Source organism: Coffea arabica, chromosome 1c (genome assembly GCF_036785885.1).
Source record: "Coffea arabica cultivar ET-39 chromosome 1c, Coffea Arabica ET-39 HiFi, whole genome shotgun sequence".
Taxonomy (NCBI): domain Eukaryota; kingdom Viridiplantae; phylum Streptophyta; class Magnoliopsida; order Gentianales; family Rubiaceae; genus Coffea; species Coffea arabica.
The window spans coordinates 44,129,469-44,142,649 of record NC_092310.1 but is presented as its reverse complement, the minus strand read 5'-3'; the positions used below and the strand labels follow the sequence as shown (position 1 = coordinate 44,142,649).

Genomic DNA, 13,181 nt, shown 5'->3' with positions numbered 1-13,181 from the left:
CGAATATTTATCATTTGTTGTTAGTAATGATACCAACAAATAAGGTAATAAAATTATAACAATTGTAAAATCAAATATTATTAAATCCTACCATAATATATATATATATATATATAATATTTTATAAGTTAAATCCTATCAAAGAAATAAAGAGATATTTTGCCTTATTCGAGGGCATTCTAGTAATTACAGCCCATTTCAAAACATAACCAACACCACAAGATCTCTGGCACCCATTCACTCCCTCCCTCTGTTACTGGTGGCCGTTGCATTTGCACTTTCATGGCTTCCACTCTTCCCTTCCCTCCAATTTCCTGCAAAATTTTCCCCAACCAATCTCAAAATTTCCCAGTTTTACCTCTTCATCTCCCCTATTCTTCATCTGTGCATAGCCTTTTCAGACTTAAATCATCAGCGAGCTCGTCTAGAAAAGTATCCTCATCATCATCATCACCATCAACGTCATCAGTATCCTCAGTTTCTGATACTCTTGTGGAAGAAGAAGTTCTTCAATCTCCGACTCCAGAATCAATCGAAGTTTCGCAGAAGAACCCTTCTTCCAAGCTTGTTCTTGTAGCCGGTGGCTCTGGTGGCGTTGGTATACCCTCCTCTTTCTTTGATTTCAATAACATTTGTAACTATTTTGTGCTCAAATTTCTGAATTTCTTGTTACTTTCTTTTTTAGTGTATAATGTTCTGGGTAGAGGCCAAATTCACTGATTAATTTCCATATTGGCTATAAAAAGCTGGAACCTATGCCAATTTTGCCATTTACTTATGATGCTTTTATGCTTGAAACTACTTGAAACTAGGCATGTCAGAATAAATTAGGACTGAAAGAAGAGCTCAGTACTTAAGGATGTTCTTTTTCTTGAATTTGAATCTGTCGAATTACATTTATTTGCTGTCATATCTAAGCTGTAGAGTTACCTTCTCTGGGCACATTGTCAATAGTTTTCTTTGTAGTCCGAAGTAGTTTTAGAAAATGTATTTTTCATTTGTGGAATGGAAGTTCTTTTCATTAGTTAACCTGATAAAGTGACTCTAGGATGGTTATTTAATAAATAGGCTGAACTAGTGATTGTAAATGGCAGTTGTAATATGACGTATACAAAATATACATTTTCGGGTAGAATAAATAGTGCTGAACTATTGATTGTAAATGGCAGTTGTAATAAGACGTATACAAAATATACATTTTCGGGTAGAATAAATAGTACAATCTCATACACAACTCAGCAAAATTGCCCTCTTTGATAAATAGTGCAAAATTATGTTCCTGTTATTTAAAGTGTTGTATTAGCAGCATCTTCTTTTTTTTTTTTACTAATATTCGCTTAAGCTAGTATTAAGCTGATATTGTGATTCTGTTTCAAGCAATTTAAATGGAATTATGTATATAAACTGGATTACCACATCATAGAAGTTTAGCTGAGGGTTGGTTAAGAATATCAGATAAAGTTCTGCTATTTTCTGCTTGTATGTTTGCTGTTGTATTATAAAATGGGATGCTTTCAAAAGTATGATCATGAAGTTAGGTGTTAAAATTCTATAACCTTGTTTTCTATTTTGTGGAGATAAGAGTGTGTAATTCTTTCAGACTGGTGGAAACAAAATGTGCAGGGCAGTTGGTTGTGGCATCCTTACTTGGCCGGAACATAAAAGCACGCCTTATTCTTCGAGATCCTGAGAAGGCAACTTCTCTATTTGGTAAACAAGATGAGGCAAAATTGCAGGTTCATTTAGCCCTATCATATGGAACAACATTTTTTTTTTGTTTTTTAATCACATTTTATTATCTTTGTTTTGTCTTTATGTTTTGTTGTTTAATGATCTTTCTGAACATTATAGATTGTCAGAGGTGACACAAGGAATCCACAGGATCTAGATCCTGCAATATTTGAGGTTTCTGCTTTTATTCTATTTTTTCCCCTCTTGGCAGATTTCAAATATTTTAACACATTATTCTTCTCAAGATACATGTACAAAGCACTAAACTGTGGTTATTTGGTTTCCAGGGTATTACACATGTCATTTGCTGCACAGGTACAACAGCCTTTCCATCAAGACGCTGGGATGGAGACAATACTCCAGAAAGAGTAGGTCAGACCATAGCTCTGAGATGTCAATTACATTCTCACTTTATTGTGTAGAATGAATCTACCATTTACACTCCTATCAGCATTTCACATTATGGTTGGTGCTATAACAAGTTATCTGAAAAGTTATAATTAAGCAAGATAGTGTGACTACAAATCCAATGATGAACTGATAGCAGACCAATCAGAAGAACTCTAGATCTGAAGAGGTAGAATTGATAATATTTCATGGTGAGGTTTTCGCTTCATGTTTTACTTAGCTTGGTTAAATACAGCATCTATACTTTACGATTAACTCTAGCCAAACTAAGCTAGAAATAACACTACCGTCATGCCACAGTATTCTTCCGTTGCTGACTTTGCTGCTTATGGTTGAATCCAGTTAGGTCATAGTATTGTTTCATTGTGCTTTGTCTCTTGTATTTGTCCAGGCAATTAAGGGTGCAGGAACCTATAAATATCATCTGGCTCAGGACATGGAATTTATGTCATTTATTGCATTGAACTCCTGGCTTTTCTGATTCTTGACCTATATTGACTGTAGATCATCACATTTGCAGATTGGGAAGGTGTGAGAAATCTTGTTTCAGCATTGCCTCCGTCAGTGAAAAGGATTATTCTTGTTTCATCAATTGGAGTCACTAAATGTAATGAACTTCCTTGGAGGTATGGTACCTATAGTTTAACAAGTACAATGTAGCAAGTGGTTACTGATAATTTGAGCAAAAAACTGTGAGTTAACTTAGCAATACGATTAAACTGTGAAAGGTATACTAATTTCAGAAGGAGGACTTTAAGAAGATTTTTTTACAGATTTTTGCAATTCATCTTCATGTTTCGTATTGAATCAGCATGTTCTGTAGAATTGCATTTAAAGAAGTGTCTTTTTTCCCATCCAATGGTTTAGATTCTATTTATGTTGAATTTCCGTTTAAGTACGAGATATCTCAACTGACTCAAATCTATTTACAGGCATATTAGGATCCTTTTTTATGTCAAATCATCATTTAGAGTTAGGATTGACCAATAAATGGTACTGCTATGTACAGCCTGATATTGCCCAAGTTTATACCAAGATAATAGATATGGATATCAATGAAGTGATTTACCTTTTCATGGACCTCTATTTTGTTACATACAAATGATAGAAGGTTAATGGATTAGACTATTAAAGACCCATTTTTCCACACATCATCATTAGTTCTTTTATATTTAGTCATCGATCATTATATGCTCTATTTGTAAAAAATCTTCCACAATTTCATTAAATAATTAATCAGTTTTACTTCATGAACATAATCTGATGCTACTGCAAGCAATAGGCCTATTATGTTGAATTATAACATGATGATCATAAAGTACAAGGATTTAATGAAAAAAGAAAAATGAAAATTCACAAGAGCATCTGCACCAGGTTTGTCATGCTTTACATGGGCTTTCTGCTATCTTAGTTTCCTTGTTGACAGGATGTAAAACTGCTTTGCTAGTTTTGTTTTTAGTTCATATCTGTTATAAGGTAAGGCTTAAAGTCGTCCTCTTGTCATGTAACCTCTAATATCCATATTCAAGAAAGTTTAAATGGCTGGGAATCATCTGACAATTGGTAAAGATTGTATAACTGACTTAACATTGACTGGTATACAAGCATTAGTTCAAGGCTTTCAAGAATGTTAGGTGATTACTTACTAAATAGACAGTGGCATCTTGTCTGTGAACAACATGTCTTCCAGCTTAATAGGGTACAACTTGGTTTTTGTTGAGAAGCATACAATTAACAATCAATTTCCTTTTTTGCATTTGGAGAGGGTGTCGTACGGTGCTATATTTGTTTTTATTAGCATCTGTAAGGTCCTCCTCCTTTTCAAGCACCTAAATTTCCATCCTCCACATCAATAGCATACAAGCACAAAAGAGACCAGAGTTTCAATTTCTTGGTTGAAGAAGCTGAGGGAAAAAATCAATCTTGTAACTATAGATGGTTCAACAGCTGAGAAAGAAGCATTTTCACAATACTCTTATTGTTGTTGCACAACGGACTAGTGTATCCGACTAGTGTCTTCAGTGGGTAAACTCATATTCACAAGCATAAGCAACTAAGTATATCTATGTATGCTGTTATTTTTTTGCAAACCAGGTATAAGATGCTTGCATATGCTGCTATCGGCTTACCATTTGCAAGAAGGATTTCATACTGGTTTTGTTTTCTAAACTGCAAAAATTCCAAGTTCCACAACAACTGGAAGACAACAAATGATAATGCTTAATCTCCTTTAGAGCAGAAAATTGATAAAATTGAAAAATAAACTTATAAACCTCTAACTTCTCTTTTGATGCCTCCATGCGAGACCTGGAAAGCATAAGCTTTTTCTCTCTGGTGAAAAAGCTGGCAGATAGCAAAGTGAAAACTTTTGCTTATTTGGACATGTGCTATTATAATTGGGCCAACTAAATGTGTTTCCAACTTGAAACATTTCTTGCTACAATAATGCATCAATTACATCACTGAAAATCTTGGGCTATCAGATAGTCCGTTTAACAGAATTATTTGATATTTTAGTATATGAACAGGCATGTATTTTCATGTTATCTGATGTATTTCTCATTGTCTGATTCTATAGCATTATGAACCTTTTTGGTGTCTTGAAGTACAAGAAAATGGGGGAGGACTTTGTTCGAAACTCTGGTCTTCCATTCACAATAATCAGGTATGCTATACACATTCGATAATGCACTTGGTACCTGATGACTAATCATTAGCTGTGGACTTGCTTCAGTGTACATGCTAATTACTGTTTTATTGACTCTGTTGTTACATCAGAGCTGGCCGATTGACAGATGGACCATACACATCATATGATCTCAATACTTTACTCCAAGCTACTGCTGGGGAGCGACGTGCTGTGCTTTTAGGTCAAGGTACCTGCTAGATGAAAAATTTTAACAAACATATCTTGATTGTTCTAGCTGGCGCCTGTTTTAAAAAATTGATACATGGGGTTTGTTGCAAATATGGGGAAATTAATTAGTTTTCATTCCATGTAAGTACTAAAGTTTTTGGCCAAAAAAAAAAAGAGTACTCAAGCTTTGTTGTTCTTCAATAATATCATTTCTTCGAATTTACATGGACTCCAAATTGAAAATCAAAGGCGGGGGATATTGTGAAAATAGATCATACTGCATGCCTTCTAAAGTTAGCAATCTTAAGAGCAGGCAGAGAAGCAGGGTGCCATGGTAACAATTCCAATAAAGACAAGAGTACTAATCAAGTTAGTTGGAAGTTGTAATGCAGCAACATATCCGTCATGGGTTGATTTGAAATGTGTCTGCTAAGTTACTGCTAAACAGTATAGAGGGCAGCTAATGGAGGAATAAGTTATCCAAGATGAACAAATGGCTATTCCGAGCAAATCACCACATCAGAAAAAGGAAGAATGTTGAACTTGACATTTGAGCAGTTTAGCACTTCTTGCCATCTTCAAATGTCCTTCATTAGATTTTTTTTCCAATATTTATGACTGGGAAGAAAAGGAGCAGCATATGAAAGGATATAAAACATGGTTGTTATTTATTACAGGAGTAATCAGTGACAATTACTTTGTTGCAATTATTTTGTGTAACAAAATGAGTAAGTTGGATCGCTGAAGCAGCTACATAATTTTGAATTCACCATAGAAAGCTGTTCCATTGGTTGTTATCTGCAACACACCATCAGTCACATAGGGGATTCTACCTTATGCATGATTTCTATCAATCTCAGAAGATAACATTGCTGTCATGTCCATTTTTCCCTGTTTCTGTCTGACGTAGTTCATCTATGATGCTTACATGCTTCAGTGCACCCATGATGGTGCTTGTCTTAATGCTTGAGCAAAGCTCTATTGATCTCATGTTTCCATTTGTTTTTTTTGAAAAAAAAATGGATTCAAGGTGATAAACTTGTTGGGGAGGTCAGCAGGCTTGTGGTTGCTGAAGCTTGTTTACAGGCATTGGACATAGATTTAACAGAAGGTCAAATATATGAAATCAATTCAATCAAGGTAACTCCTTTCAGATGCTAAGCATGTAATTAGTGATTGAATTACTTTCAAATTCTTAATATATGTATGATGTTATCTGGAAATTACCAAACATATTTGATTCATGTTCTTTGGAATGAGAACAAAACGGGTAGCATACTGGCTAACCATGATAAAGTATATCTTTGAATCTTTTTTTCTTGGACATTTTGTGTATGGTATATTACTAATATATAGCAAACTATCCCATATATTAAACTTGGTATCTGAAGTTGCATATTGGTAGCACTTCTTGAGTTGTACTTGTTATTTGGACAGATATAGACATTACAGCTGAACCAAATTGCAATTTGATTTTACTGGATAGTTAGGCTTTGAAACTAGAAGTGTTGGTAAGTGCTTCTTGAGATTTACTCTTCTCGAGTTTCCAACAACCTTCAGTAGTGAGGCATGTCTATCTACCAAAGTCGAAATAAGAATCACAATGATGATGTTGAAGAATTGCTGTCTTAGTTTAAGCTAAGGACCTATAGTTTCAAGTACTCACTTACTATTGTCAACCGCTAAAGAATCTGTATGGCATTATGGCATTCCTCGATGTGGGATTACTGTTAAGTACTTTCAAATATGTATAACCAAATTCTCAGTCAATATTATGATATACACAAGTCATGGAGATACAAATAGAAAGTTATGATGAACATTTATTGTACTTGAAAGAAAATTGAGTTAAACCGACTATAATGCCACCAGAGGAGAATGGGATATGGTTCTTTCCTGGATTAATGTATGTAAATGAAGGTTGGAGCAGGAGGTATTTGAAAGAAATACAGTATGTATGATTTGCTTGCCGTAATGTATAAACTTTTGTTATAGCACTTTGCAAATAACAGTTCTAGCCAGTCTATGTGCAACTGCGAAATAACCAAGTGGTTCTGTGGCGGAAACCTGCTGATCTACAACGTAAAACCACAGATTGCAGTATTCAACTCCAATCATTGGTCTGTTAATGAATGTCATCATTGTGAATCCTTTTGCTAAAGAAAAAGTTCTAAATTTGTATAAAATCATGTTATGTGGGAAAATACACAAACTAAAGTTTTAATTGTAAATGAATTGGAAGTCACATGCGAGTTTGACATGGTACTATTAGCAAGTTAGAAATTGATACTGAGGTCATATCTCTATTACCACTATCTTTATGCTAGCAATATGCTTAATGTGTTCAAAACTCTCTGCTTGTCACATTGGACTTGATGACCGTACTAGCATAGGATTTATTTATATGCTTTTTTGTGCATTTGTTAAATCAAGGTATGCAACATTTTGAGTTATTTTTTCATGCTAAGATCATTATTACTTCTTAAGCTTGCTTTCTTTAGAATCTTGAATGCCTGTACTATTTGTATTTGCAATACCATTGCTTTGATGAAATGTTTGATGCACTTTAACTCAATCTAAATTAAATTTATAGGGCGAAGGACCGGGAAGCGATAGAGAAAAGTGGCAGGAGTTGTTTAAATCCGCCCATACCCAAAGTTTGCAAAAACAGAGCTGACCCTATTTGAGTACATACCAGGACACATACTACTGTAATTAGAAATATATACCCTAGGAAGTGCCCACATATGTGAATATATGCATACTCAGTGTGATGAGCTTTGTATATCTGCTTGAGAATTAAAGATGTTCATTGCCTTGTCCATCTTTGGAATTAGCATCAACTTGTCTGGTTGAAAGAATCTGATATGATCTACAATTTTCAGAGGATTTTTGCGTGATTATGTTAACATGGGCATTGCCTAATCTTTAATGCAAATCTGCATGATATTATGTGACCATGGTGTTTGCTTGGAGAAGACAGGTTGAAGTTTCTTTGCTCTATATAAGTGTTTTTTTCCCTTTCTTTCCTTTTTCCTTTTTTATGCCTTTTTTTGGGTGGCGGTGGCGGTGGCTGTGGTGGGCATATGGCAAAGCAGCATAGAATGTGTAAGTGCGATATATTTTTACTTTAAGTGACAATCATTAAATAATTTTTCAACAATGCTTAATATAGTGATCTTAGAGTATGGACACTCGTTAGGATGATTTCGAGCCTTAGTTTTTGCTTCTTTTTTTTTTTTTGGAAAGTTAAAGTTAAATTGATAGGATTCTCAATGCAAGGGAAATAATAAATGTTTTGTATCTGCAGTTAGATAATAAATTAGGTGTAACGACTGCCAACAAATTAAGATGCACATTGCCTTATACTAATTGGGTAAATCTTTTACACACTGATCGTGTATACATTAACGGATCTAAATTCGTGTCACATATACAAAATTTGATGTTTAAATTCAAATTCAGATGATGTGACATTCATTTAATCTCGTTAGCATGTATACTGACAGACAGTATAAGAAAGATTAATCCGTACTAATTTTGCCTAATCTAAAAAACTTTTGAAGGCAATTTTTCCCTAAGCCCACCGAAAAGTGACAACAAAATTAGTTATCCTACACAAACCATTACTCAAAGTTGGACCGCTTCTTGGTCTATCATATTAATATTACAAGTACTTACTTTTTCAATTGAATCCTCAGAATTGCTACTGTAATATTTTGTATGAGAAATGAATGAAACTACCCTCTATTAAGCAAAACTGACTACACCTGTAGTAAAAACTAAAAACACGGATGTCTCTAGCATCAGAATTGAATATTGTCATATTTTATGTGTTTTGATGAACAAGTTGATGAGCTTTTGACAACAGCAATCCCATGGCATTTGCAGTGCAGGTCCACCTTTAGCAACATTCGAAATCAAAGATGCTAAAAGGTATACATAGAAAACAAATAAAAGAAGAATTGAGATAAAAAAGGATTCAGGAAAATATATATAAATTTGTGGTAAGACAAAGAAAAACACGAATTTAATAAACCAAAAATATTAAAAAGTATATATAGAAAACAAATAAAAGAAGAAGTGACGAAAAAAAGAATATGGGAAAAATATGAATCTAGTAATAAGAACCCAAAAAATTTCATGGATAATTTAAGTAATGGATGGAATCGATCTAAACTCATTTTAAAGTGATCTGTCCAAATTAATCCTACAATACGTATGCGTAAGCATAGGCCTGAGCCCATAATACATTTGCTATTGCGTTTGTTATTTTAGTGTCTGTATTTCTTGTATTAATGTCAGACATTGCACGTGAAATTGCCACTGGCAATTGTAGAGATCCTGAATCTGTTTTGCAATTCCCCACTTTGAATCTGTTCTTCATTTTGTTTTTTGCTGAAGTGACGAAGTATACTTTCATTACTTGGATCCTTGTCTTGTATTGAGATCAAACTTATATAAGTAATCTTAAATGTGCAGTAAATCTGTATAGGCGCCTTTCTGCATTGAAGGGGCAATGAAACTAGCCCCACTTGAGCTGATAAAATTTATATAGAATGATACATTTGTGCTGAGTACATGATTGTTTCCTCCTCGTAATTTTACAATTAAAGTATGAAATTTGTACTATACTACCTCTGGATTCTGGACAGTAGATTATATAGTATGCTAGGATATCCCAGTTCATGGCAATCTAGATAATGCTCAAGAACTGGAAATTTGACCTTTTTCATCTGCAAATCAATCCTGATTGCTCAAGAAAACACACAAAATTGTTTTATGTATTACTCATAACTCCTTAGCTTACCTGCTCTCCGATTAAATCCAGGCCAACCACCAGGAAGGATAAGCCCTGAAACAGCAAGTAATAGAAATGAATTCCATGTGCTGACAGCAGGCTTCTTGCTGATGCTGTGAGTAAAAGAAAAGCAAGGGCAAGTTCCTTCCTGTAGATTCTGTTCCTCTTGCTCTTCATCACTGGCTTCTCCCCTTGCTCCTTTAGCTTTCCGAGCATTTCGAGTCCTGATTCCGAAAGCCTCCTCTGAATCTTTTCTTCGTTAAAAGATTTCGCTCCTCTCTCAGCAAGGGCTAATAAATCTGATTCCGATGCTCGGCCTGTCTTCTTGGTGACTACCCATTCATAGGCACTTCCCAGCTGAAATAGGCCGGAGATCATTGCATTAAATTTTGTCACGGACATTGTGTTCTCGAACAGCAGGTAAGGCATCAAAAATGGGAAAGACTTTGGTGCTGGAAGGATATTCAATATAGACAGAACGATGGGGACGTAGCATATAACCCAAGCAGGTAACTCAGCCTCTGGTATGAACATAGTTAATGGAAGTATGATGCAGAATAACGTGAATGAGTAGAAAGGAAGTATCAATTTCCTCAGGAGAAAGAAGAGGAAAATCATGTTGGCTTTCTTCCAGATTGATATCTGCAGGGTAATGCAGAACAATTTGTTAAGTACTTTTCATTCCACAATTTCAGAAAGTGATGCAAATTTCAGTGATTAAAATATGAAATCAAGAAATGTACGTTGGAAGTTATGATGGCAGGTAGGCACAATCTAAAGAGCTGCATAGGGCCAGAATGCCAACGATGCTGTTGCTTTCTGTAGGCTTCATAAGATTCAGGCAGCTCGCAGAGCACCCTAACATCATCAAGGTATATGAATTTCCAGCCTTGCAAGTGAGCCCGGACTGCAATATCCATGTCCTCCACTGTTGTCCTATCGAGCCACCCTCCAGAGTCTTCCAAGGCCTTGATCCTCCAGACACCAGCCGTGCCATTGAATCCGAAGAAGTTCAGAAACACACCATTTACTTGTTGCTCCACCGCAAAATGGAAGCATAAGTTTATATTCTGGAGTCTAGTTAGTAGATTCTCATCCTTGTTGACGAAGGACCATCGAGCCTGGACTAGCCCTACTTCTGGTTTTCCCTAAGAGATTGCGTAAGTTACTTTAGAGGGAGCAGAAAAGAAGCGTATTCCTGATGTGGAGTTCTTTTTTTTGTTACCTTGAAATGAGGAATTGTCTGCTTTAGGAAGTCAGGATTTGGTTGAAAATCAGCATCAAATATGGCAACAAACTCGAAGTCTTTGACATAGTCACAGGCCATTGCTGATTTGAGATTTCCAGCTTTGTAACCTGTTCTAATGAACCGATGCCTGTACACTATGTTAACGCCTTTCTCTTTCCACGACAGCACTTCGGTTCTTATCAATGCCTGTGCAATTTCATCATCAGAATCATCCAAGACTTGAACCAAAAGTCGATCCTTTGGCCAATCTAGCTGGCAGACAGCTGCAATTGATTGTTCGTAGACCTTGAATACAAAGAAAGTGACAGCAAATTATTGTCAATAAGCAAAAAGTGTCTCACAACAAAATGACTTCAATTGGAGATCAAACAGTAGAATTTTGTAAAAAGTAAGGATTCTGTTGAAATGATGGTCATCCAGCTTTCGGCAAATTGGAAGTCTTGAAGAAGCAACAGTTGGAAATTTGATCCCTTGTGTACAGACAAACAAGGGCATCCAAATTTGAAAAGTTCCTTTTTTCAGTATATTCCGTTCTAACTATTTCTGGATCAAGAATCTGATCCACATAAGAGAGAGATGAAAAAAGCACTTCCAAACTAGCAAACAAACAAAAGTGAAAAGGAGGAAATCTGGGCTTTGTTCTTTTTTACCTCTTTCTCATTGCACATGGGAATCTGTACAAGAACCATAGGGAAACTTGAGGCATCCTCGATGTCATATGCTTCTCCTTCTACCACTGGCATCAGCTTCTTGAACTTAATCCAGAACCATCCAAGGCAAAGCACCAGTCGATCCAAAGACTGAATCATGAAAAGTACAATGCAGAACTTGGAAAGCATTACCAGGAAGGGAGCAGCATAATCAACTCTTAAGGTCAGCCAGGCCATATAACACCATTGCACAGCACCATGAACCTCCCAAGGACGAATCATACTCAAATTCCATTTCTGAAAATAAGCTATAATCTCAATGACCAAAGCCACCACTGAAATAGCAAGGAAGGCCTTCAAAAACTTATACAACCTCCCTCTATACTTGTAATCTTCATCTGTTGCATCTGAATGCGCAATGCGTTTCTTGACTGAAACAAACATTGCCAACAAACCTGTAACTAACCATGGAATACATCCCAGAGCTCTCTGTGCTTTGAGAAAAAGAACCCATGTAAACTGCTTAGGACCTGCCACTTTCTGCTTGTCCTGCAATAAAGGTGAATTGGGATCATTGATTTCTACCAGAGCTATTCCATTATTTCCACCAGGCTTCTCAATATTGACCACCACAGAGCTTGGGGCCATTTCCCTCAAATTGTAAAGTCAATCAAAAGAAGAAACCGACCCCTGCAACTCAGCTTTGTTAAGCAAGAAATTGGCTGACCTCAAAAACAATTCAGTCTTGAGATTTGTACATTGTACAAGTCACTCCGATCCACAACCTTTTACTACAAGGAAGTAGCAGGGGAGGAGACCATAAATATTGCCTAATGGACCCTTTTCACTAACTACAGAATCTAAGGAGTATTAATGGTACTATGTAATCTAACAGGAGAAACTCACGCAGTTCAAGAACTCAGGAGGCAGTTGTATATTGATTGGAATGAGCTTAGGTTGACTATATTTCAAGTTAAAAGCTCAAAGCCCGAGGGAGGGAGAACATGCATGCTCCTTCACCTCTTGCGGCAATCTGGTTACTATAATAGACAAAGCGGAGAGAGCAATTTGGTGCCTGAGTTGTTAGGCAAGCAAGCAGAAGGTTCGGGCGTATAATAAAATACGGGTGAACACAGTCCAAAACGTACAATAATTATAGATACCTTGTAGCATTAAAGGCTGTGATTTTAAAATGAATAATATACGGAAATTTGAATTATTATGTGAATTATTATGGTCTAAGGCTAGAGATTTTAGAAAATCATGCAAGTGTGGATGAAATGCTGCAATTCATGGTGATTGTGGAATCAAAACGGTGATTGCAGAGTACAATTGATGATGAGGACAGGTTGATTTTTAATTGGAGGGAAACAAGATTAAATTGTGAATACAAAATTTAAGGGAACAAAAATCTTTATACTTTTGCATGTTGGTGTTTTAGAGTCTACATTTGTTAATTTTGTTTCTATATTATTTGTGTCCGAA

The 13,181-nt window shown here is 35.7% G+C and overlaps 2 protein-coding genes across 3 annotated transcripts; one reads left to right on the top strand and one right to left on the bottom strand.

The window, feature by feature from the left end:
- The first annotated feature begins 228 nt into the window (after positions 1-228).
- On the top strand, positions 229-7,956 carry LOC113724134 (uncharacterized protein At5g02240-like). Its single transcript, XM_072071197.1, has 9 exons — positions 229-598; positions 1,624-1,736; positions 1,852-1,905; positions 2,019-2,103; positions 2,660-2,765; positions 4,718-4,804; positions 4,918-5,015; positions 6,027-6,136; positions 7,590-7,956. Exons 1-9 carry the CDS (start codon positions 283-285, stop codon positions 7,671-7,673), a joined length of 1,053 nt encoding a protein of 350 aa, XP_071927298.1. The 5' UTR covers positions 229-282; the 3' UTR covers positions 7,674-7,956.
- A 1,548-nt stretch (positions 7,957-9,504) lies between these two features.
- LOC113724123 (xyloglucan glycosyltransferase 4-like) lies at positions 9,505-12,816 on the bottom strand. 2 transcript variants are annotated; one of them, XM_072071055.1, is made up of 4 exons: positions 11,697-12,816; positions 11,023-11,331; positions 10,541-10,945; positions 9,505-10,439 (listed from the first exon to the last, which is right to left on the bottom strand). In XM_072071055.1, the coding sequence occupies exons 1-4, from the start codon at positions 12,342-12,344 to the stop codon at positions 9,798-9,800; spliced, it is 2,004 nt and encodes a 667-aa protein (XP_071927156.1). In that variant the 5' UTR covers positions 12,345-12,816; the 3' UTR covers positions 9,505-9,797. The 2 variants fall into 2 exon arrangements, with proteins under 2 accessions (XP_071927156.1, XP_071927188.1); XM_072071087.1 differs by having other exon boundaries at positions 9,505-10,154.
- Between the last annotated feature and the right edge of the window lie 365 nt (positions 12,817-13,181).

What these genes read in the sequence shown, in the direction of transcription:
- LOC113724123 (XM_072071055.1), bottom strand. Translation starts at nt 12,344, where the DNA reads ATGGCCCCAAGCTCTGTGGTGGTCAATATTGAGAAGCCTGGTGGAAAT. An exon ending in CCATGTGCAATGAGAAAGAG is followed by an intron (nt 11,332 to 11,696) that starts GTAAAAAAGAAC and finishes TTTGTATTCAAG; the next exon opens with GTCTACGAACAATCAATTGC. An exon ending in CTGCCATCATAACTTCCAAC is followed by an intron (nt 10,440 to 10,540) that starts GTACATTTCTTG and finishes ATTACCCTGCAG; the next exon opens with ATATCAATCTGGAAGAAAGC.
- LOC113724134 (XM_072071197.1), top strand. Translation starts at nt 283, where the DNA reads ATGGCTTCCACTCTTCCCTTCCCTCCAATTTCCTGCAAAATTTTCCCC. An exon ending in CGGTGGCTCTGGTGGCGTTG is followed by an intron (nt 599 to 1,623) that starts GTATACCCTCCT and finishes CAAAATGTGCAG; the next exon opens with GGCAGTTGGTTGTGGCATCC. An exon ending in CAATACTCCAGAAAGAGTAG is followed by an intron (nt 2,104 to 2,659) that starts GTCAGACCATAG and finishes TCACATTTGCAG; the next exon opens with ATTGGGAAGGTGTGAGAAAT.